Genomic DNA, 22,643 nt, shown 5'->3' with positions numbered 1-22,643 from the left:
ACCTACCTTATGTAGTTATGAGAATAAAATGAGTTGATATGTAAACCACATAGAACAGGTCCTGGTATAAAGTCAGTGCCAGCCACAGTTTAGTCTAGGCTGGGTAGGTGCTTTGAAGCTTGATACTGGATTTCAATGTACTCTGCATTTCTAAAAATGTGAACATTTCAAAGTGTTTATTTGATCTCCAAAGGACTACCGATCCCGGAGCCTCATCCCAGCACATTTGTAAGCGAGACACGCCTCCCAGAGGCCACGAGTGAAGTTAATTCCAGTTCTCGAAAATCTTACAGGCAGCAGAGAACTGGTGTGGCTCTGACCCGCAGCTTGGGAGGCTGCAGTCCGACATCTGGAAAGTAAGCGGCAGGTCCACTTCGTCTCCAGCGGCTCCGTTTCTTCCACCCTACCTTCCCTCCGAGGCTGGGCTCTGCTAATTCCTGTAGACTGCAGAATGATTTCTGCGAATGTGCATTCTTTCATTCATTCGAGTTCATTCCACAGATAATTCAGCTGAGCGCTTACTCTGTGCGAGGCATTGCCGGGGAGTGGGGGGGAGTGAACTGAATGTGGAAACTGACAGTAAGGGGCTTGTGCCCAATAGGGGATTCAAAATATGCATTGTACGTAGATGGTCAAACCAACCATGATCTTGTAGCTTCTGTTTCCTCAAGTGCCAAATGGGGGTAATACAACCTTATAGGACTTTATGGGTCTGTGAAAGATTAGAGTGGGGGAAAAAAAAGAGCACCTAATGGTAAGCTAGGTGCAAAAAGGCTCCTAATGCCTGTTTTCGTTATTCCTCCCCCGATCGAAACTGATGAGTGCCAGCCCTGCAAGTTAAAGCGCCATATTTTCCTCATTTTACGGAGTGTTTGTTGGTGTCTCCAAACGAAGTTACATTGGTTCAATTTTCGGCATATGCGAGTTTTCCTGGCTAGCCTTCAGCATCCTAGTTTCCACCCTTAAAAGCGGCTGACTCCACAAACAGGAAGTACATCTAAAAAAAAAATCTCCAAAACACTGATACCCCAAAATTTAAAAGCTGGCAAAGTGGATGAAACGCATTGAGATCCCAGACGGGCTCCACTGAGCATGCGCAGAGCCCAAAGCCCAACCCCCTCCAATCCGCCAACGGGAAGTGGGGGAGGGCGGGCCTTCTGCGCTAGTCACTTCCGCCTCCGGTTTCGTATGAACTCTCCCGCCACCCGGGAACAGTGGTTGTCAGCGTTTGTGTTTTCCAGAGCTTGGATTCTTGCAGGTAAGGGAAACTCCTGCACATTTAGGACAGAGAGCAATCTTATTGTTGAGGCTTGCAAGTCGAGAGAAAGGAGAAATCCATCACTTTGCAGGCAGCAGGAGCAGGACAGAGTTGGCGGGTTGGGAGTATTGGATATTGGTTGGTTGGTTGGGGCAGGCACTTAGGTGCCAGGGAGGAGTTGGGGGAGATAGGTTTGCCCGTGCAGTGGGGCGGGGGCGTTGGGGATGGAACTTCTTTAAGGCACTTGTGGATGCTCCCTAAAAGGAGTTCTGAAAGACAGTTGTTACGTTTCCCAAAGTCTTGGGAAGTAACTGGACCCAGTCCATCAAATAAGAACCTCATTTAGCCAGAACCTAAGGCAATTTTCTATGAGTTCAGGATTGCGGACCACGTACTTTATGTTAACTCTTGGGATCCCAAAGATCCAAGAGCAGTGACACACAGGCCTATAATGAGCAGGCATCACCTGACTTTCATGTTGCTGGAAATTAGGCTCACCACCTGTATCTCCTCTAGCACCTCTCCCACCCCCATTACACATTATTATAGGTGTATTGTAGAAAATCTGGAAAATACAGAAGGACATCATCCGGGAGTTGCCACTGTTAACGTTTTGTGCGTGCCTTCAACTCCTTTTTTCCCCCCTGTGTTTGTGGAATTAGTTTTTCTTTGTTTTCTTTTCCACCATATTTTCTATCGTTTTATGCTTTTTATGTGCTTCCTTCTAAGGTGACCAAGATGGAGTTTACTGGAAGACTGCGGAAGATGTCGTGGCTGACAGGTGACCAGAGAAGTGCTTCCTACCCTCATTGCCTTCAGTTTTACTTGCAGCCGCCTTCTGAAAACATATCTTTAATAGAATTTGAAAACTTGGCTATTGATAGAGTTAAATGTAAGTGATATGTAAATTAGAATGTATGTATTCTTCAGAAGCTCACTTACCCTTTGTGAGAATGAATTCATTTCCTTCGTTCAGCAATCCATTCAACAAATATTTATTGAGGGATTGGTGCTTATTCATTATTTATTGTACAGTGCATATTATTGAGTGCCACTATGTTCTAAGTGGCAGGGATTTTGAGATGAATAACATAATTTTTTGTGGAAGCTATATTCTAGTACATGGGCACAGACATCCAAAATAATAGTCATAAATGAGTATTTTAACTGCTCAAGTAGAAGTTAATGGTAGTGCTGTTGAAACAAAGAAGTGAGAGTGACTGACTTAGTCTGATTAAGTAAGGCTTCTTAGATACGTTGAAATGTGATCTGGACCTTGAAGAATGAGTAGAAATTTTCCAGCAGACAAGTGAAGAGATTTTCCAAGCTGAGATAATGGCCTATGCAAAGGTTTGGAGCATGAAAGAGAATTTATTATTTGAGATAACAGTAACAAGTTCAGGAGTTCAGGTTGGATGGAGAAGTATGGATAACGGAGGGCATTTTCTGCCATGCTAATGATGTAATAATGAGGTGTAAGAAGGCTATAGCCATTGTCCTAGGGGCCTACTTATCCTCAGTGTGTTGCTAGAGGAAAGAATGGGTTAGACATGAACTGAAATAGAAACACTAGCATTGTCTTCAGAGTTTATGTTCCAGGATATCCTTGTGGGGAAATCAGAAGGAAAGGTAAGAAACTGTTAATCATTCTTAGAGGAGCAGGGTAAGCAATGCTAATACAGAGAGGAGGTACCTCCTCGGTACCTGTGGGTTGAGTGAAAGAATTAAGACAAGGGAGAAAAGAGTTTTAGAAAGCTTAGCAGTGTCAGATACTTCAGAGGGATTAAGATAGTGAGTGAAAAGTGTCCCTTGAGTTTGGCTCTTGAGGTGCAATGATAAGGGCCTGAACTATGGCAGTGATAGGAAGGGAGAGATATAAGGAATGCTGAGGAGGGGCATTGATAGGATTTGGTGACTGGATATGAGGAGTCAGGGAGCAGGTGTGGAGTGGCTGAAGTTCCTGCTTGGATGATCTGATGCATAGAAACTCTGCTGATGGAGATGGGCATGGCAGGCAGAGGAGTAGGAATGAGGGAAGGATAATTAAATTTGGATACCATGATAAGGAGGTACCTGTGGGACATGATTATGTTCAGGAGACAATTAGAAGTTTTTTGTTCGTGACTTCAAAAATGCCTCCAGATAATAATTCATCTGAAGAACAGTTGATAAGGTGCTTTAGGAACCTTTGAACAATATGTAGCATCTGTTCAGGATGGTTCATTTGGCTGATTGGATGTCCCTTCTTCTTCACTGTTGTGCCCTGCCCTTGGCTTCATCAGGAAAGGAAGGGCTGCTTTTTTTCTGATGAATCTATACTGAGTAAATGAAGCCGACTGCCTAACAGGCAGCTCCATATGAAGGATGCACACAAGGAGTGCTTAGTTTTTTTTTTTCCATATTGACATACTTTTCTGTTCCTCAGCAACAGTGGTTCTGTACAGGAATGATTATTCACCATCCATCCCTCTTCCCTTATTGAGAATCCCTGGTATTAGATTATGCTGTGGGACGTGGATATTTTTTGCATGTAGATGGACATTTTCCTCTTATAAGCATGTGTAGTTTATATAATGTAGTTACAGGAAATAAACTGGCAATTACTTATGTTCTGTAAACAGGTAATTTTGGAATTGCCCTCCATAGATTTTGTCTTGGATTTAGTTTTAAAGCAATATCTTAGGCTGGGTGCGGTGACTCATGCTTGTAATCCCAGCACTTTGGGAGGCCAAGGTGGGCAGATCACGAGGTCGGGCGATCAAGACCATCCTGGCCAACATGGTGAAACCCCATCTGTACTAAAATACAAAAAAATTAGCTGGGGATGGTGGCGTGTGTCTGTAATCCCAGCTACTAGGGAGGCCGAGGCAGGGAAATCTCTTGAACCCAGGAGGTGGAGGTTGTACTGATCATGCCACTGCACTCCAGCCTGGTGACAGAGTAAGACTCTGTCTCAACAAAATCAAAAAACAAAGAAACAAGAAAGACATTATCTTGAATTTATACCTTTTTTCTTTTTTTTAGTGTTAAAATCAGTTGAAAATCTTGGAGTGACCTATCTGAAAGGAACTGAGAAATACCAGAGTGTGTTGGAGAATGAGCTTCGAAAGCTCAAGTTTTCATACAGAGTAAGTAAAAAAGGAATAAAAAATTCCTTCAGTTCCTGTATATTTATGTATCAAGTGTCACTCATAGGAAAGGACTTGATATTAACACTGGGCTTTTATATCATGGCCTCTGCCTGAAGGTACTTCAGTCTGTTAGGGGTGATTGATGTGAAGTCAGATGATTATAATATGGTAGGGTTTCTCAACCTCAGGACTAACATCATTTTGGGTCCAATAATTCTTTGTTGCAGGGACTGTCCTGTGCATTATAGGATGCTCAGTAGCATCTCCGGCTTCTACCCCTACATATTTTCAGACATTGCCAAATCTATCCCGTACAATATAGGATAATGACTGTGTTTATAGATGTGTGCTCCAGGAACTCCAAAAACATATATAATTCGTCAGCTCAAATTGGGGAGGTTTGGGAACACTTTCCAGAAGAGGTAGTACTGGAGCTGTGTGTTGACAGATGTGATCAGATTTTCATTTTGGGAAGATGGCTGCCAACAGCAGATGGACAGGGTCATGTTTGTTAGGAGGGAAACCAGTTAGAAGCCTGGAAATGATGAGAGTCTAAATTAAATGAGAGAAGGGGACCTATTGAAGAGGTATTGAGAAGGTGAAATCAAAAGGTTTTAGTGACTGATTTCAGGGAGAATGGAGAGAGGAGTGACAAATGACACCCAGGTTTCTAATTAGGAAAAGTAGTGGATGGTGGTGTGTGATATGCAGGAGGAGAACTCAGTCTTGGAAGATGTAGAGTTCTCAACATGAATTTGAGGTGCTTGTGGAGATGTCTAGTGGACAATTGGATATACAGTCTGGATATACAGGAAGACATCTGGTAGGAGTATAGATTTAGCAGGTGGTTGGAATCATCAGGAGTAGGTTAGAGCACCCTAGCATAACATTTGAGTGAGAAGAGATGATGGTGGAAGACAAGACATGAGGAATACTAATATTGAAGGTAAAGTGGAATTGGAGGAGTTTGGGAAGGAGATTGAAAAGGAGGTTTCTGAGAAGTAGGAGATGTACTGGGAGAGTGGTGTCGTAGAAGCCAAGGAGGGCTGGAGTTTTAGTAATGATCATGATGTAAATAATGATAACAGGGAATAACAGCTGCAGATATTTATATTAATAGTATGTTTACCGTGCACCAGACTTTGTTCTAAGTGCATTACATATATTAACTCCTGTATGTAATTCTTATAGCAGACTTAGGAGGTAGGTATTATTATCATCCTTATTTTACAGATACAGCCTATTTATTGATAGGCTGAATACCTTGCCCAAGCTCGTAATATGGTAAATGGTGGAGCCAAGATTCAAATCTGGATTTTTTTTTTCTGTGGTAGTGCTTTTTTTTTTTTTTTTTTTTTTGAGACAGAGTTTCACTCTCGTTACCCAGGCTGGAGTGCAATGGCATGATCTCGGCTCACCGCAACCTCCGCCTCCTGGGTTCAGGCAATTCTCCTGCCTCAGCCTCCTGAGTAGCTGGGATTACAGGCACATGCCACCATGCCCAGCTAATTTTTTGTATTTTTTTTAGTAGAGACGGGGTTTCACCATCTTGGCCAGGATGGTCTCGATCTCTTGACCTCGTGATCCACCCGCCTTCGCCTCCCAAAGTGCTGGGATTACAGGCTTGAGCCACTGTGCCCGGCCTGTGGTAGTGCTTTTAACCACAACAGTTTTGGAAGCTTAAGATAGATTACATAAGAGGAATTATACAGTGTCCATTGGATTTAGCAGCAGGATGGACCCTCGTAGATAGGGGTAGAGACCAGAACAATGACAATGGTTGGAAGAAGAAGATGGAGAGGTGGATATGGAAGATGTACTGTTTTAAAATGTGTAGCTGAAAAGAGAAGAGAAATAGGGCAGAATATAGACCTTGTTTTAGGGAAAAGAGAAGATATACAAGCACACATTTTTACACGTATGATAGGAGATACTTAAACACATTTTTAAACTGAGCAGAAGATCTAGAATAGAAAGAGGAAGAGGGGAGCTTGAAGATAAAACTTTGAGAGAGCATTTGATAAATCAGGGTCTGTAAGAGGCACAAGCAAATGAGTTGGGGGTTTAGGTGCAGGAATTAGCTTTTCATATGGTTTGGCAGTGTCCCCACCCAAATCTCATCTTGAATTGTAGTTCCCGTAATCTCCATATGTTGTGGGAGGGACCCTGTAGGAGGTAATTGAGTCATAGAGGCAGTTACCCCTGTGCTGCTGTTCTCATGATAGTGAGTGAATTCTCATGAGATCTGATGGTTTTGTAAGGAGCTTTTCCTCGTTTTGCTTGGCACTTCTTACTGCCACCATGTAAAGAAGGATATGTTTGCTTCCTTTTCTGCCATGTTTGTAAGTTTCCTGAGGCCTCCCCATCCCTGGGGAACTGTGAGTCAGTTAAACCTCTTTCCTTTATAAATTCTTCGGTATGTCTTTATTAACAGCATGAAAATGGACAAATACAGCTTTACATGTTGGGGAGAGGAGATGCTCTGTAGAGATGGATGGAGGGCAACACAACATGTGTATGCAGAAACTTGGTACTGAAGGATTCTACCTAGTAGTCTTTATTTTCTGTAAAGTAGGTGAAGTCATGTGTTCAGAGAGAAGGGAAAGGTGCTCTAGTGGGGTCTTGGGACAACTGGTGAAGACTGAAGATTTTCTGAGAAGTGAGGAAGGAAATGATTTTGTGTCAGATATCAATATTGCTTCTTCTTCTGGGCAACCTTAGTGACCCTGAACAAGTTACATAACTTCTCTGTGCCTCAGTTTCCTTATCTTTAAAATAGTATTATAGTAGTGCCTAACTTGTAGGGTATTTTTTTTTTCTAAGGATTAAATGGGTTAGTGCCTTAAAAAATGCTAAGGGCATTGAGTGGTACCTAGTAAGTGCTCAAGACATGTTTGTTCTTACTATTTTGGACCCGACTAAGTATTCCATGACATTGGTAAGCATCTAGTTGAGATTATAGACCAAGAAATTATATTTTCCCAGTTCCCATAGTTGTGTGTGGTTTTTTTCTTCAGAGATTCTTATCATTTTGGGAACAGGGCTGCAGGGTGTCATTTTAGATTAAGTAAGAATCTAGGTTTTACCAAATGGTTGAAATTAAAGAAGTTGAGGTTGGGGTAAGAAGTTGTTGAATGGAGAGCACTGTGGGTATAGGCTGGATAAGAAGAAAATTAAAAGAGAGGGGTTGGTGGGAAGAAAATAGTGGAGTCTAAACCCAAGAAGTTTTGTTGAGATTAGTTTACTTCTCAGTTTCATCTGATTGGTGAGTGAAGTAAAATGATAATAACCCTGAAAAGCCTATTAAAAAATGTTTTGGCAGTGACAACACATGGACACAGGGAGGGGAACACCACACAGCGGAGCCTGTCAGCCGGTGGAGGGCAACAGGAGGGAAAGCATTAGGACAAATACTTAATGCATGTGGGGCTTGAAACCTGGATGATGGGTTGATAGGTGCAGCAAACCACTCTGTCACATATATACCTATGTAACAAACCTGTACCTTCTGCACATGTATCCCAGAACTTAAAAGAAAAAAAAATGTTTTGGGACTGGGTGTGGTGGCTCATGCCTGTACTTCTAGCGCTTTGGGAGACCAAGGTGGGAGGATTGCTTGAGACCAGGAGTTGTAACCAGTCTTGGGAACATATTGAGACCCCATTTGTACAAAAGATAAAACATTAGCAGGGTGAGGTGGGTGTTGCTTGTAGTCCCACCTACTTGGGAGGTTGAGTCTGGAGCGTCACTTGAGCCCAGGAGTTTTAAGTTATAGTGAGCTGTGATTGACCATTACCCTCCAGTTTGGGTGATAGAGTGACAGTCCTTCTCTAAAAAAAAAAGAAGGCCGGGCGCGGTGGCTCAAGCCTGTAATCCCAGCACTTTGGGAGGCCGAGGTGGGTGGATCACGAGGTCGAGAGATCGAGACCATACTGGTCAACATGGTGAAACCCCGTCTCTACTAAAAATACAAAAAATTAGCTGGGCATGGTGGCATGTGCCTGTAATCCCAGCTACTCAGGAGGCTGCGGCAGGAGAACTGCCTGAACCCAGGAGGCGGAGGTTGTGGTAAGCCGAGATCGGGCCAAACTCCGTTCCAAAAAAAAAAAAAAGAAATGTTTTTGAAACTTACTTTACCATTGGCTTAGGCTGGCTTAGTATTTATACCTTTTACATTCTAATATATTTATTTTATTCATGTGTCATTATTTTTAAGGAAAACTTAGAAGATGAATATGAACCACGAAGAAGAGATCATATTTCTCATTTTATTTTGCGCCTTGCCTATTGCCAGTCGTGAGTATATGTTTATGTTCTCACAGTCAAATCTAGTGTCTTGGGTTATAAATTGGTATGTGGTTAAGTTGATGTGTTGTGCTGAACATAGGAGAACCCTGAATAACATCAGGAACTAGTTGATCATGGGTTGAACACTGTTACAGTAAATTGTTTGGAACATATTATTTACTTAAAAATATTGAAAAAAATTCTTGCAAAAGTTTGCCTGATGATACACTTCTTAAGTGTGTGAGAGAGACTCTTCATTTGAGATTTTAAACCGGAAGGGATTTTATTAGGAAGAAGGACTTTTGATGATATAAAATGATATAATTTTCCTGCAATAAAATGATAATATTTATAAGAAAAAATTAAACCCACACTTGAGTTTGATACAGGTTTTTGGAATTTGAGCTCTGTGGGCCTTGTAAATCCAAGACATTTTTGTATGGTAGTTGGTTTCTTTTAAGTTAATAGTGCCACCCAGAGGTAGAAAGAGTTACTTGCTTTTTTTTTTTTTTTAACTTGCTTTCCCCCAACGTGTTATTTTGGCCACATAAGTTAGTTACGGCTATCTTTTTTTTTTTTTTTTTTTTTTTTTAAATAGACTTCTCAGGTGAGACTCTTGAATTGCTTACTATCCGAAGTAAGTAATTGAGAAATTACTTACCACTTTTGGTTCTAGAGTTTTTCTTCTGTAAAAAAGCAAATGAAGTTTATGAAATTTATATAATAAATTAATTGCTGACAATCTCCTAAAAAAAGTGAAAATCCTCTAAAAAATAGGAAATCATATTTTGCATCCAGTAGGGTAATTATTTTATTATATAGCAGTAATACCCTTGAACATTTTATTGCTTTTAAATATTGTCATATACATGTGCGTATTAAATTTTGTGAAATTATAAATTGTAAAGCTGTAAGCAAAGTTTCGTTTTCAATGTTAATCTGATCAAAGTTGCCTTAAAAAATTTGGTGTCTTTTGTTTGGCATTTATAAAGCCACCTCAAGCCAAAGGAGTGCCCAGTTTCCCCATTTTCTTTTCTTCTCTCTCTCTCTCTCTCTCTCTCTCTCTCTCTCTCTCCCCTCTCTCCTCTCTCCTCTCTCCTCTCTCCTCTCTCTCTCTCTTTTTCGAGTTAGATTCTCAAGCCATTGCCCAGGCTGGAGTACAGTGATGTAATCTTGGCTCACTGCAGCCTCGACCTCCCTGGGCTCAGGTGATCCTCCCACCTCAGCCTCCTGAGAAGCTGGAACTATAGGCACGTGCCACCATACCTGGCTAATTTTTTTGTTTTTTGTAGATACGTGATTTTACCAAGTTGCCCAGGCTGGTCTCAAACTCCTGGGCTCAAGCAATGTGCCTGCCTTGACCTCCCAAAGTGCTGGGATTACAGGTGTGAGCCACAACACCTAGACTGTATTTTCTAATATAAAATGTATATTTCACAGTTACATTAAGTGCATGAAGTATTTTATGTTATTTAATAATAATGCAGCTAGGCTCAAAGAATTCTGTATTTAATCCTTTTAATTTTTAACACCCCCTCTACCTTGTACCCAACACATCCCTAGAACATTCTGATATGTGGTATTCATATTCTCCTTACCACGATAGAGGACTTCATGTTTTTAACTGCTGTTTGTTGGCACCTTGCTCATGTTTGAATATTGTTTTATAAACATTTCTTAGATTTAATAATCACTGGATTTTTAGTTTGTACTATAATTTCTCTGTCTTCATTTCAGTGAAGATCTTAGACGCTGGTTCATTCAGCAGGAAATGGACCTCCTTCGATTTAGATTCAGTATTTTACCCAAGGATAAAATTCAAGATTTCTTAAAGGATAGCCATTTGCAGTTTGAGGCTGTAAGTAAATTTTTGTACTCATTTCTAATTGTTCTCACCATTCATTTTTCCCTTCTGTCTTAAGTGCTGGTACTAATGTGTGGTGTATTCTCTTTACATTCTCTAAGTACATGCATGAAACAGTAACTAATAGCTTTTCACAACAATATGTCTTTCCTTCTCTGTGACTAGAAGAAAAGGGGCTCCTTAATAACAAAGTCTAACATTTAGTTGTTCTGTTAAATACGTGCTTTATTAAAGCACCAGAAGGTTTACTTTACAAATGTTCATCATTAACCAAAATTTTGTAGGCCAAAATTTTAAAGCTAATAATGTATTAAACAATAAAGATAAGTGATGGTTACTTATTTATAGTAGTGAAATTTAGAAGAGGTAATACTTTATTTAAAAGTCAGCTGTCAGATGGGGCGCAGTGCCTCATGCCTATAATACCAGCACTTTGGGAGGCTGTGGTGGGCATATCACTTGAGGTCAGGAGTTCGAGACCTTCCTGGCCAACATGGTGAAACCCCAACTCAAAAAACACAAAAAATTAGCCAGGCATGGTGTTACGTACCTGTAATCCCAGCTACTCAGGAGGCTGACGCATGAAAATTATTTGAACCAGTAGGTGGAGGTTGTGATGAGCTGAGATCGTGCCACTGCACTCTAATCTGGGCAATAGAGTGAGACTGTGTCAAAAAACAAAAATTCAAAAACTAAAAAACAAAAAGTTAGTTGTCAGTAAGATCTGTCTGAATAGTTTTAAAAAATAATTTTGCAGATAAATCTGAATGATTTACATATTGTAATTATATAAAATTATATATATGGGACTCATTTAACAGGGGTAAGTATCGGAAATAGAATTCTTTTTTTTTTTTTTTTTTGTGGAGTCTCCCTCTGCTGCTCAGGCGAGAGTGCAGTGGTACGATCTCAGCTCACTGCAACCTCTGCCTCCTGGGTTCAAGCAATTCTCCTACCCGAGCCTCCTGAGTAGCTGGGACTACAGGCGCACACCACTATGCCTGGCTAATTTTTGTATTTTTGGTAGAGACGGGGTTTCACTGTGTTGGCCAGGCTGGTCTTGAACCCCTGAACTTAGGTGATCCACCGCCTTAGCCTCCCAAAGTGCTGGGATTACAGGCGTGAGCCACTGCACCTGATCTAGAATTTTTGTCTTTTAGGTAGATATATGCCACAATGAAAATGTAGAAAAATTCTGCTCTGGAAGTTTTACAGCAGTCAGGTGGTAGTAGGACTGGCTGAGACTCTTATTTTGTTGTTGAAATGTGTGGCTTGAAGCCAAATAAAATAAAAAGTGGAAGTTGCAATAGGTGAAAGACATTGTCCTGTCTGACAAATAGAAGACATAGTCACTGTAGCAAGGAACACTATGGAATACATGAGTTAGAGAAAAGCAACTGCAAAGGAAAGTGAACAAACATTTCATAGATGTTTAGTGTCGAATATATGCTAGGAAGGCACTTTCTATAGTTGCTTTACTTCATGAGGTTTCCTTCTTTTTTTTTTTTTCCTTTTTTGACACCGAGTCTCACTCTTGTCTACCAGGCTGAAGTGCAATAGCGTGATCTCGCCATTACAGCCTCCCCCTCCTGGGTTCTAGAGATTCTCCTGCCTCAACCTCCCAAGTAGCTGGGATTATAGGCACCCACCATCACGTCCAGCTGATTTTTGTATTTTTAGTAGATACGAGGTTTCACCATCTTGGTCAGGGTGCTCTCAAACTCCTCACCTCAGGTGATCCATCCGCCTCAGCCTCCCAGTGCTGGGATTACAGGTGTGAGCCACCGTCCCTGGCACTTCATGAGTTTTCTAAGTTGCATCTACCTTTGCATAGACAGATGTCATGCATGGTACCATCTGAACCAAACCCATTGAATCTTCCACTTTGCTTTTGACTTTGATCCTTGGCGAAGTCCATTATTGCAATTATCAATTACAGTTAATTTATCCTTTCATATTAGAAATAGTTTATTTTTTGCTTTTGTTGACATTGCTGATTTTTAGTATGTCATGGAAGTGTCCTTGAGAAGGTGTGTTATTTATTCTAGAGCAGCTGTCTCCAACCTTTTTGGCACCAGGGACTCGTTTCATGGAAGACAGCTTTTCCACGGACTGAGGTGGGGGGATGGGGAGGGTTGTGGATGGTTTTGGGATGAACTGTTCCATCTCAGATAGGCATTATATTCTCATAAGGAGTGCACATCCTAGATACCTCACATGTGCAGTTCACAGTAGGGTTTGCACTCCTATGAAAATCTAATGCCTCTACTAATCTGACAGGAAATGGAGCTCAGACGGTAATGCTCACCTTCTGTGCCGCCCAGTTCCTAACAGACCGTCAACTGGTACTGGTATTGTGGCTTGAGAGTTGGAGACCCCTGTTCATTGTTTTTTGTTTGTTTGTTTGTTTTTTGAGACGGAGTCTCAGTCTGTTGCCCAGGCTGGAGTGCAGTGGTGCGATCTTGGCTCACTGCAACCTCCACCTGCCAGGTTCAAGCGGTTCTCCTGCCTCAGCCTCCTGAGTAACTGGCGTTATAGGTGCGCACCACCAGCCTGCTAATTTTTTATATCTTTAGTAGAGATGGGGTTTCACCATGTTGGCCAGGCTAGTCTCAAACTCCTGACCTCAAGTGATTTGCCCACCTCAGCTTCCCAACCTCTGGGTAGAGGTTTGTCAGGGTTACTGGATTTTTTCAAAGAACCAACTTCTGGTTTCATTGATTTTTCTGTGTTATTCTCTAGACTCTGTTTAAGTAGTTTCCACTATAGTCTATTATTTCCTTCTTTCTGCTTGCTTTGGTTTGGTTTGCTTTTTTACTTCCAGTTTAAGGTAGGAGTTTAGGGTAGGAGTTTAGATCTGAGATTTTTTTCTTTTTAAATGTAAATAACTATAAATTTTCCTGTGAGCACTGCTTTAGATGCAATCCATTAGTATTTGTATGTTGTGTTTTCTTTTTCATGTATTTAAAGTATTTTTTTCTTTGACACATTGATAAGAAGTGTTTAATTTGCCTGTTTTTGAATTTCCTAAACTTCTGTTGCTGGTTTTAATTTAATTTAATTTTAGTTTGAGAATATATTTTATATGACTGCAGTCTTTTAAAATTTATTGAGTTTCATTTTATGACCTAGCATATGTTCTATTCTGGAGGGTGTTCCATGTGTGCTTGTGAAGAATGTGTATCTGCTGTTCTTAGTTGGAGTGTTTATAGATACAACTGTAAGATCTGCATGGCCTATAGTGTTTTTCAAAGCTTCTGATTCCTGGTTCATCTTTTGTATATTTGTCCTATCCATTATTGCAAGTGGGGTACTGAAGTCTTCAACTGTTATTGTTTAATTATTTATTATCTGTAATTCTGTCAGTTTTTGCTTCATCCATTTTGGGGCTGTCTTGTTAGGTGCATATATGTTTATAATTGTTAAATCTTCTTGCTGGGTTGACCCTTTTGTCATTATTGTTCCTCTCTTTCTCTAGTAAAAATTTTTGTTGTTGTTGTTTTAAGGTCTGTTTTGTTTGATATTAGCATGTGGGTAACCTCCCCATATAGGCACCGAGGAATGAGAGCTAAGCAGAACTCTGGCACAGTTAGGGCTTGAGGAATATCTCGCTTTATAGTGTTACTACTCGGCTATTTCCTTTTATATAATCTTTTACATAATCATATATTAGTTTATAGAATTAGGGCTTGAAGTATGCCTTTATATAATCCTCTCTGTTATAATCATATAATAGTTGATAGTATGAGTGCCTAAAGAGTATTTCCCTACATATATACATATAATTATATCTTAGGTTATAATCGGAGGAATGCCTAGAGTGGACACAGTACAGAGCATGAATTAAGAAATAAGCAGCTTATAATTGGAGGGATGCCTAGGGAGACACAGTGCAGAGCATGATTTAAGAGAAAAATGGCTATACCAGGACAAGAATCCATGGCCCAGGCGGCAGCGTTCAGTATCGTAAAGATACCCGCTGTATGGCAGGCTTGGGGCAAGAGCCACTCCTGATAAAGGAGTTGTAGGACCTTGCTCCAGTTCTTGTGGAAGGCTGCCCTCAGACCGGCAATTCACCTTGGTGACTGTGAACTTTATCAGCTCTTGCTACTGTGCTGCTCGAAAAGCATCTTCCCATGGAACCCATTGGAAGCTGCCAGAAGGTGGTGGTAACCTTGACAGCTCTGTCACTGCTGTGTGACTTAAAGCATCCTCCTATAAATCTTCTTAGAAGTAGTTTGCCCATAGATAGAAGTATTGCACACTGCACCCTCTTCACTGTGCACGGCCCACCTTCAAGCTTCAGTGACCTAATGGGAGTGGACCCCTTACTGCACACGGCCCTTGCCTTGATGGGAATGGGCCCCTTGCTGTGCACTGTCCAACTCCGGCCTAGGTAACCTAGTGGTAGTGGACCCCATGTTTTATTGCTCATGACCCTATCACTGTCCTTAAAGATGATTTCACTCACTGCCCTGCCCCCTAACCTACACACAATAAATACTCATGCTTCTAGACATACAGGGCCTCGCCTGATTCCACTCATAGGTGGCGTGGCCCCCCGAGCCCAGCCGCATTTTCTTTGTACTTCTGTGTCCTGTCTGTTTATTTCTTGGATCCTGTGCCTCAGCACAGCATAAGGCTCACCCCATGACCCTGTGGGGCCCTCAGCCCTACACTAGCATAGCCATTCCAGATCTTATATGGTTGTTGTTTACATGATACTTCTTTTTCTGTTCTTTTTATTTTCATCCTTTATGTGCGTTTGAATCTAAAATGTGTTTTTTGTAGATACCCTATAGTTGGATCATGTTCTTTGTTTTTTTATTCATTTTGGAAGTCTCTGCCTTTTGCATGGATTGTTTTATCCCTTTATGTTTAATTACTGATAACTTAGCATTTCCATATGCCATCTATTTGTTTGCTATGTCTTAAGGTTTTTTATTTCTCTGTTTCTCCTTTACTGCCTTCTTTGTGTTAAATTGGTATTTTCTAGTGTACCATTTTAATTCTTTTATCGTTTATTATGCTATATTTTTTGAGTTGTTTTCTTAGCGCTTTCCCTTGGAATTACAATTAAATTTTATTTTAAAATAATCTAGTTGGGATTAGCATTAAGTTAATTTCAGTAGTGTACAAACTTTTGTTCCCATATCCTCTGTTCCCAACCCCCTGCCGTTGTGTTAGTGTAGTCATGCAAATTATATCTTAATATATCAACAGAAGTAAACTTTTTATGTTCTAGATTGTATGAGAAATGTATTTATTATACTGTCAAGCTTGAGTGTAGTTTTCCTTGGTATACAGGCAAATACCTGTATATTGGGAATATTCCTCACTGGCATTTTAGAGATATTCCTTGCTGTATTACCTTATAGCTTCTAGAGTTTCTCTTGAGCAACCTGATTTCATTTTGACTTCTTATTGTTTGCATGTAACTTTGTATCCTTTGCCAATCCCACTGCCTTGTATAGTGAACTTTCATGGCAATATCTGCATCTTTTTTCATTTTTTGGGATGGGAACATAGTGGGCCCTTTTAATTTGAAGATTTGGTTCTTCACTTAGGAAATTTCTTTTTATTCTTACTTTAATAATTTCTTTCTTCTGTTTTCTGTGTTCTCTCTTTATAATCTTTTGTTAGTTGGAATTTATATCTTCTGGATTGGTACTCTTATTTTCTTTTCTGTCCTGACATTCAGTCTTTTCATTTTATTTTCTGTGAACTTCCTTCAACTGTTTTGCAAATTTTCTATTTATTTATTTTTTCTTGCTGTGTTTAATTTTTTTTAAATTTATTTAAAAATTGACATAAAATTGTACATACTTATTGTATAAAATACAATGTTTTGAAGTATACATTGTGGAATGATTACATCTAGCTAATTAACAAATGTACTACATCATCATAGTTACCATTTTTGTGATGAGAATACTTAATATCCATTCTCTTAGCATTTTTCAACAATGTAATTTTTTGTCATTAACTGTAGTTATCATGTTGTACAACGGATCTCTTGAACTTAATACTCCTAAGTGTGATTATGCATCCTTTGACCGACATCTCCCTAAGCCCTTTTCCTCCCTAACCACCCCAGCCTCTAGTAATCACTATTTTACTCTCTGTTTCTATGAGATCAGTTTTTTTAGATTCCTGTGGCTTTTTTTACTTAACATAATATCCCCGTTTCATTCATGGTGTTCCAAGTGGCAGGATTTTCATCTTTTTCATGACTGAATATTATTCTATTGTATATATATATCACATTAAAAAATCCATTTATCCATTGATGGACACTTAGGTTGATTCCATATCTTGGCTATTTTGAGTAGTGTTGCAGTAAACATGGTGTGCAGATATCTTTGACATGCTGATTTCATTTCCTTTGGATACATACCCAGTGATGGTATTTTTCTGGAACATATGATGGTTCTATTTTTAATTTTTTGAAGAACTTCCATACTGTTTTTCATTTCCACCAAAAAAGTAGAAAGAATAGCTGGGTATGGTGGTGCACACCTGTAATTCCAGCTACTTGGGAGGCTAAGGTGGGATGATTACTTCAGCCCAGGTATTAGAGGCTACAGAGAACTATGATCATGCCGCTGCACTCCACCCGGGGCTACAGAGCAAGACTTTGTCTCGCAAAGAAATAAGAGGAAATAATGATTTCCACTTCACAGATTTGTAAGGTTTAAATGAGGTTGTGTGTGTAGAGTGCTTAGTACTGTTCATGGGATATATGCAAGTATTTGTGGCTGATGGGGATTCATGGAAGATAGAATACCAAAGTATTGCAGAGAGCTTGGCAGAGTAACCGTTCCTGTGATAGTCTACAATCATTTTCCTGGCAGAGACCTTTTCCCCTCTTTTTCATGGACTCTCCCATGGCATCTGATACTGATAATTAAGACACTTGAATCAGGTGCTGTTAATTAGCTTTCACTGGTCTCTGTAGGGTCTTCCCATTTCATTGTAGGCTTTCCCAACTCTTATCATTTCATCAGTTGGAACATGCACACTGTCTTCACTTTGGTTGCAGTATATAGTTTGCATTTGAAAACTATTAAACCTAGTCAGATATCAGTGATCCTTTTAGACTCATGACAAAGTAAGGTTTGGTGAAAAGTTTTTAGCATTTGTTGCATGAGGTTGTGTCTAATGTGTGACTTGCTGCCTAAGTCAGGTGCTGCTGCCTATGTAGAGGTGGAAGGAAACAGTAGGGAGTGGACAGCCGTGGGGCCATCATGGTTTGTCACAGAAGCTGGATTGTTGGCACACATGTTTTAGAGTCAACCTGTACTTAAAGTGCTTGTGTGTTGTGTTTGTGTGCATTTCTCTGTCTTTTCAGTTTGCTTAATGCTGCCATTGCTTTTATGTTATCTACTTCTGTAAAATAAATACATTTTTACCTTAGGAGGAGATGCAGTGTTATACCTTAGTTGTATTATGTGTCCTTCAGTGGAGAAATATGTACCTAAAAAGGGATAATTAATGTCTGGTGTTCTGTTTCTGACCTGGGCAGTGCATTGATCCTTTTTTAGTCTGTACTGTTTCTGGTGGGTGGCAGATTCTGAATCCTTACGACATAGAATAGAAAGCCTTAATATGAAGTGTTCAAAAAGGAAACGCTGATATTTTTCGTTCTTTGACCTGTATGTAAATAAATTGGATTTTAAATCTGAAATTTCTAAGAAGTTTCAGTGAGTAACTATCACTGTCCATGGGGACTATTTTGCATCTCTTGTTGCTGAGTGATTGACTTAACCTTGGTCACATTAAAGGTGAATGGGTAAGGTTAAACAGATTCTATTAATGTTTCTTCAGTTGGACAGTTAGGGAAAGGTCAGGCTTTGGCAGCTGTCAACCTTACAGACAAAGGGTTTCTGTGCTGTTGCAGTCTAGAATCTGACAGCAGCTTATCATTTACTTGGATGTTTTTTAAAGCCTCCTTAAGACAGTCAAAAAAATAGTTTTTATTGGCTTGGCAATACCAGTGGATCTAATGGCAGGATGCTTTTCATTAGAATAGTACGGAATGGCAGGGACAGTGAAAATGAGCATTCCTAAGGATGTGAAAGAATATTCTGTGTGTCACAAATGATAACTCTACCTCATATTAAAAACACTTAGTGTTGAATTGCCATTTATGTTCAGGGTCCTGAGGGCTGTTCGGTGAGGGCAGGTGAAGCTGGTTATGTCATTGCCTGTCTCACTGAAAACAGGTAAACATAAAATTTTGAATTTTGTTTATTTAAAAGTAGCTTTTTTTAGCCTGAGCCTGACATTTAATATTTGTTTTTCATCCCTTTTAGTTTAAAGCCTTAATTTCTTTTATCTTAGAAATTATTTCATGTCATTCTTGGTTGGTAACTACTTTTCAGTGAAGATGAATTCAAGTTTAATTTGTCATTTGTTATTGAAAATGTCAGTTATGATTATTAGGAGCATTTGGAGGCTTTTCTCCAGTTAACATTGCAACATTGAGTTTACATTGATTTAATAGTTTTAGGTGTATAGAATTTTAAAATACTTTTGGCATTCTGTCATTATTTCTGAGATATTGCAAGGTGGCCTTAAATAGTCATAGTTTTTTGATCATTTTGCCCTTTACTGTATTGTTTTTATTGTTTATTGGTATAGTTTCTATTGTCATAGTTTGTTTGCAATGTGTATTCATTATCATGGTCTACTCCATTTTCATTATGTAAAATATGAATATGCCATGCATGACAGTAAAGAATGCTTTATAAAGCGGGGGGCAGCTACTATAATATGGTTTTGTAGTAGGGAAGAGAGATAAGCTCAAGTTGGAATATGATAGGATAAGTGGGCATTTGGGGCAAGGGTCAGGGTGGATGGAGAATTATTAAGAGGTAGAAAACTGACCTAAGGAATTTTGCTGAAGGCAGCCTAGGATCATTAGATATTGAAGATGGTCAGACCAAGGGTAGGGGATTTTCTCTAAACTTAGCAGGATTCTTACTGAAACTGAATTAGCAGGCCCTATCATAAAGAGGTTTCAGGTGCTTGGCTGTAGTTAGGTCAAGGAGACAGCCTTTGTCAAGGGTCAAACATAACTTCAGAATAGGGAAATAAATTGTTTTATGTTCCAAGGCTGTGAAGTAGGCAAGATTGACAGTTCTAAGCAGGCTACTTTCTGAGTGTTGAGTGAATGTTTAATGTCTAGAAAAACTGGCTGAATTCAAAATATTTGTCTCATTTCTGTTTCATGAACACTAGACATCTTTAAGATTATTAAAATTGAGTACTTATTTTTTTCAAGGTTAAATATTAGATAATAGGTATTTGTTAAATGAACTTTTCTATTGAATTAGATTTGAGGGATTATGCTGCTTTGTAAACTGTGATTTGTTCTGTTTCTAGGGAAGTTTATGATTTAGAAAGAGAACTGCGTATTTCTGTTAACAATTGCATACCTTTTTACCTTCTTTCAAAATGATTTAAATGAAGGCATTAACACAGGGCTTCTGTTTTATAAGTAAACACTATAAGTATAATACTTTTGTTCTCATATTAGTTTTTGGCATCAAATAATTACAGAAGCCAGTCTTGTATTATTTTATATATATTTATTGGGCAGCTATAGTAAAATACTGATACATTTTATATTTGAAGATTAGAGAAAAGTTTGAGTTTTCTAGTTAGTTGAGGCCTAACCATTTGCATATAGTTGTAAAAAAGTACTCCATGGCAGATGGTCTTAGTGGCAATATTTTAGAGTTCACAGAATTTGGATTTTTCTAATCAACCTACAAAATTAGATTCTGCTGATGATAATATGGTTTAAACCTAGAGATGCTATGGCTAAATGTGAAACTTCAAGCTTAATTACCCTTGAAGGCTAAAATTAACATATGCAGAAATTTCCAAAATGACTTGTGAAAGTCATTTCTCTTTTTTAAAGTTTTCATACAGCTTTTCAGTATAGAACTCTTTATATTCTCATTGTTCATCATGGCTTTTCATGCCTACAACTTTTACCCTTAAAAAAAAAAGTATGTCTTTAAATTAGCTAAAGTTCCCCGCCCCCCACCACAGAGCTATGTCCTAATTGTTTTGTAATGATATATATTTTTTAATTGTATTAATTTTTTTTTTTTTTTTTTTTTTTGAGACAGGGTTTCACTCTGTTGCCCAGGCTCAAGTACAGTGACTTGATCTTGGCTCACTGCAACCTCTGCCTCCTGGGTTCAAGAGATTCTCCTGCCTCAGCATCCCTAGCAGCTGGAATTGCAGGCATGTGCTACCATGCCCGGTTTATTTTTGTGTTTTTAGTAGAGATGGGGTTTCACCATTTTGGCCAGGCTGGTCTCAAACTCCTGGCTTCAAGAGATCTATCCACTTCAGCTTCCCAAAGATCTAGGACTATAGGTGTGAACCACCATGCCCAGCCTATATATATGTATATATGTATGTATATACACAGACATGCGTATTTAGATCCTCAGTGAAATGAATTATACGAGATATCATTTCTAGTGTTAAGTATTCTCTGTCATTTTACATTATGAAGTATGGTTTCCTGAAAGCGTTTCCAATCCAGATACCAAGAGAGGGTTCTTGGATCTCATGCAAGAAAGAATTCGGGGTGAGTCCATAGAGTAAAGTGGAAGCAAATTCATTAAGAAAGTAAAGAAACAAAAGAATGGCGACTGTATAGGCAGAGTAGACCCACAGACTGCTTGCTGCTTGGCTGTTTTTATGGTTATTTCTAAATCATACGCTAAACAAGAGGTAGATTATTCATGAGTTTTCCAGGGAAGGGATGGACAATTCCCAGAACTCTGGGTTCCTCCCCTTTTTAGACTATATAGGGTAGTTTTTGGATGTTGCCAGGGCATTTATAAACTGTACGAGTGCTGGTGGGAGTATTCTTTAGCATGTTAATGCGTTACAGTTAGCGTATAGTGAGCAGTAAGGACGACCAGAGGTCACTTTCATGGCCATCTTTGTTTTGGTGGGTTTTGGCCGGCTGCTTTAATGCATCCCGTTTTATCAGCAGGATCTTTAGGACCTGTGGCTTGTCATAACCAGTCTTGCCAACTCCTCTCATCCTGTGTCTGAGAATGCGTAACCTCCTAGGAACGTAGCCCATCAAGTCTGAGCCTCATTTTATTCAGCTTCTATTCAAGATGGAGTTGCTGTAGTTCTGCTAGAACCTTTTGACAGTGTTACTGATGTTTTTTGAAGGTGTTCTGAAAAAAAGATACTGAGCTTTTAACTGTATACATTTTAAAAAGAAAATTCCATAAAGATTATAACCTTTCCCTCTTGCCTCCAAGTTCCCTGAAAATTTAATACTTTTTGGCTGAAGTCTTGTGTCATGGTCGTTTAGAGTCTAGGTCAGACTGCATTATCCTAGGTCTTTTGGATGAGAGTAAGAACCAGGGATTTGGAGGGCTAATATAGTTGTAAAGATAACCATTTTGTGTTCTTAGTCTTTGAGTGGCTTAATCTGAGTTACAAGAGTAGAAGGAAGTAGTTGTGTAACAAATCGGTTTGGCCCAGTCCCCGTGAATATATCCATTCTGTTACTCCCCACCCCTCTAAAGGCATACGAAGGACAACAGCACAGTTAATACCCCTATTCTGGCTGGGCGCGGTGGCTTAAGCCTGTAATCCCAGCACTTTGGGAGGCCGAGGTGGGTGGATCGCGAGGTCGAGAGATCGAGACCATCCTGGTCAACATGGTGAAACCCCGTCTCTACTAAAAAATACAAAAAATTAGCTGGGCATGGTGGTGCGTGCCTGTAATCCCAGCTACTCAGGTGACTGAGGCAGGAAAATTGCTTGAACCCAGGAGGCGGAGATTGCGGTGAGCCGAGATCGCACCATTGCACTCCAGCCTGGGTAACAAGAGCAAAACTCCGTTTCAAAAAAAAAAAAAAAAAAATACCCCTATTCTGGGCTTGTCTCCATTTATTCTCTACCTGCTTCTGGTTGCTTATCTCCATGACTTTGAAATACCTTGTGCCATACTTCAGCTATTGATAGCTGCCTCCTGCCTGGCTTTGTTTCCTGTTCATCTCTGGTCAAAGTGTGCTCCCTCCATTCCAAGAGAATTCTTACGTTATCTTGG

General features: G+C 39.6%; 1 protein-coding gene across 1 annotated transcript in view; it reads left to right on the top strand.

Moving 5' to 3' along the window:
- Nucleotides 1-1,149: 1,149 nt before the first annotated feature.
- The window catches only part of PRIM2 (DNA primase subunit 2), a 313,573-nt gene continuing 292,079 nt past the window's right edge, over nt 1,150-22,643 (top strand). Inside the window, exons 1-5 of the mRNA XM_003926361.3 lie at nt 1,150-1,258; nt 1,988-2,150; nt 4,283-4,386; nt 8,606-8,685; nt 10,414-10,534. Coding sequence (XP_003926410.1) covers nt 1,997-2,150; nt 4,283-4,386; nt 8,606-8,685; nt 10,414-10,534 — 459 coding nt within the window. The 5' untranslated portion in view covers nt 1,150-1,258; nt 1,988-1,996. The remainder of the gene's footprint in view (nt 1,259-1,987; nt 2,151-4,282; nt 4,387-8,605; nt 8,686-10,413; nt 10,535-22,643) is intronic.

This window comes from Saimiri boliviensis, chromosome 4 (assembly GCF_048565385.1).
Source record: "Saimiri boliviensis isolate mSaiBol1 chromosome 4, mSaiBol1.pri, whole genome shotgun sequence".
Taxonomy (NCBI): Eukaryota; Metazoa; Chordata; class Mammalia; order Primates; family Cebidae; genus Saimiri; species Saimiri boliviensis.
This window is presented reverse-complemented; position numbering and strand designations above follow the sequence as displayed.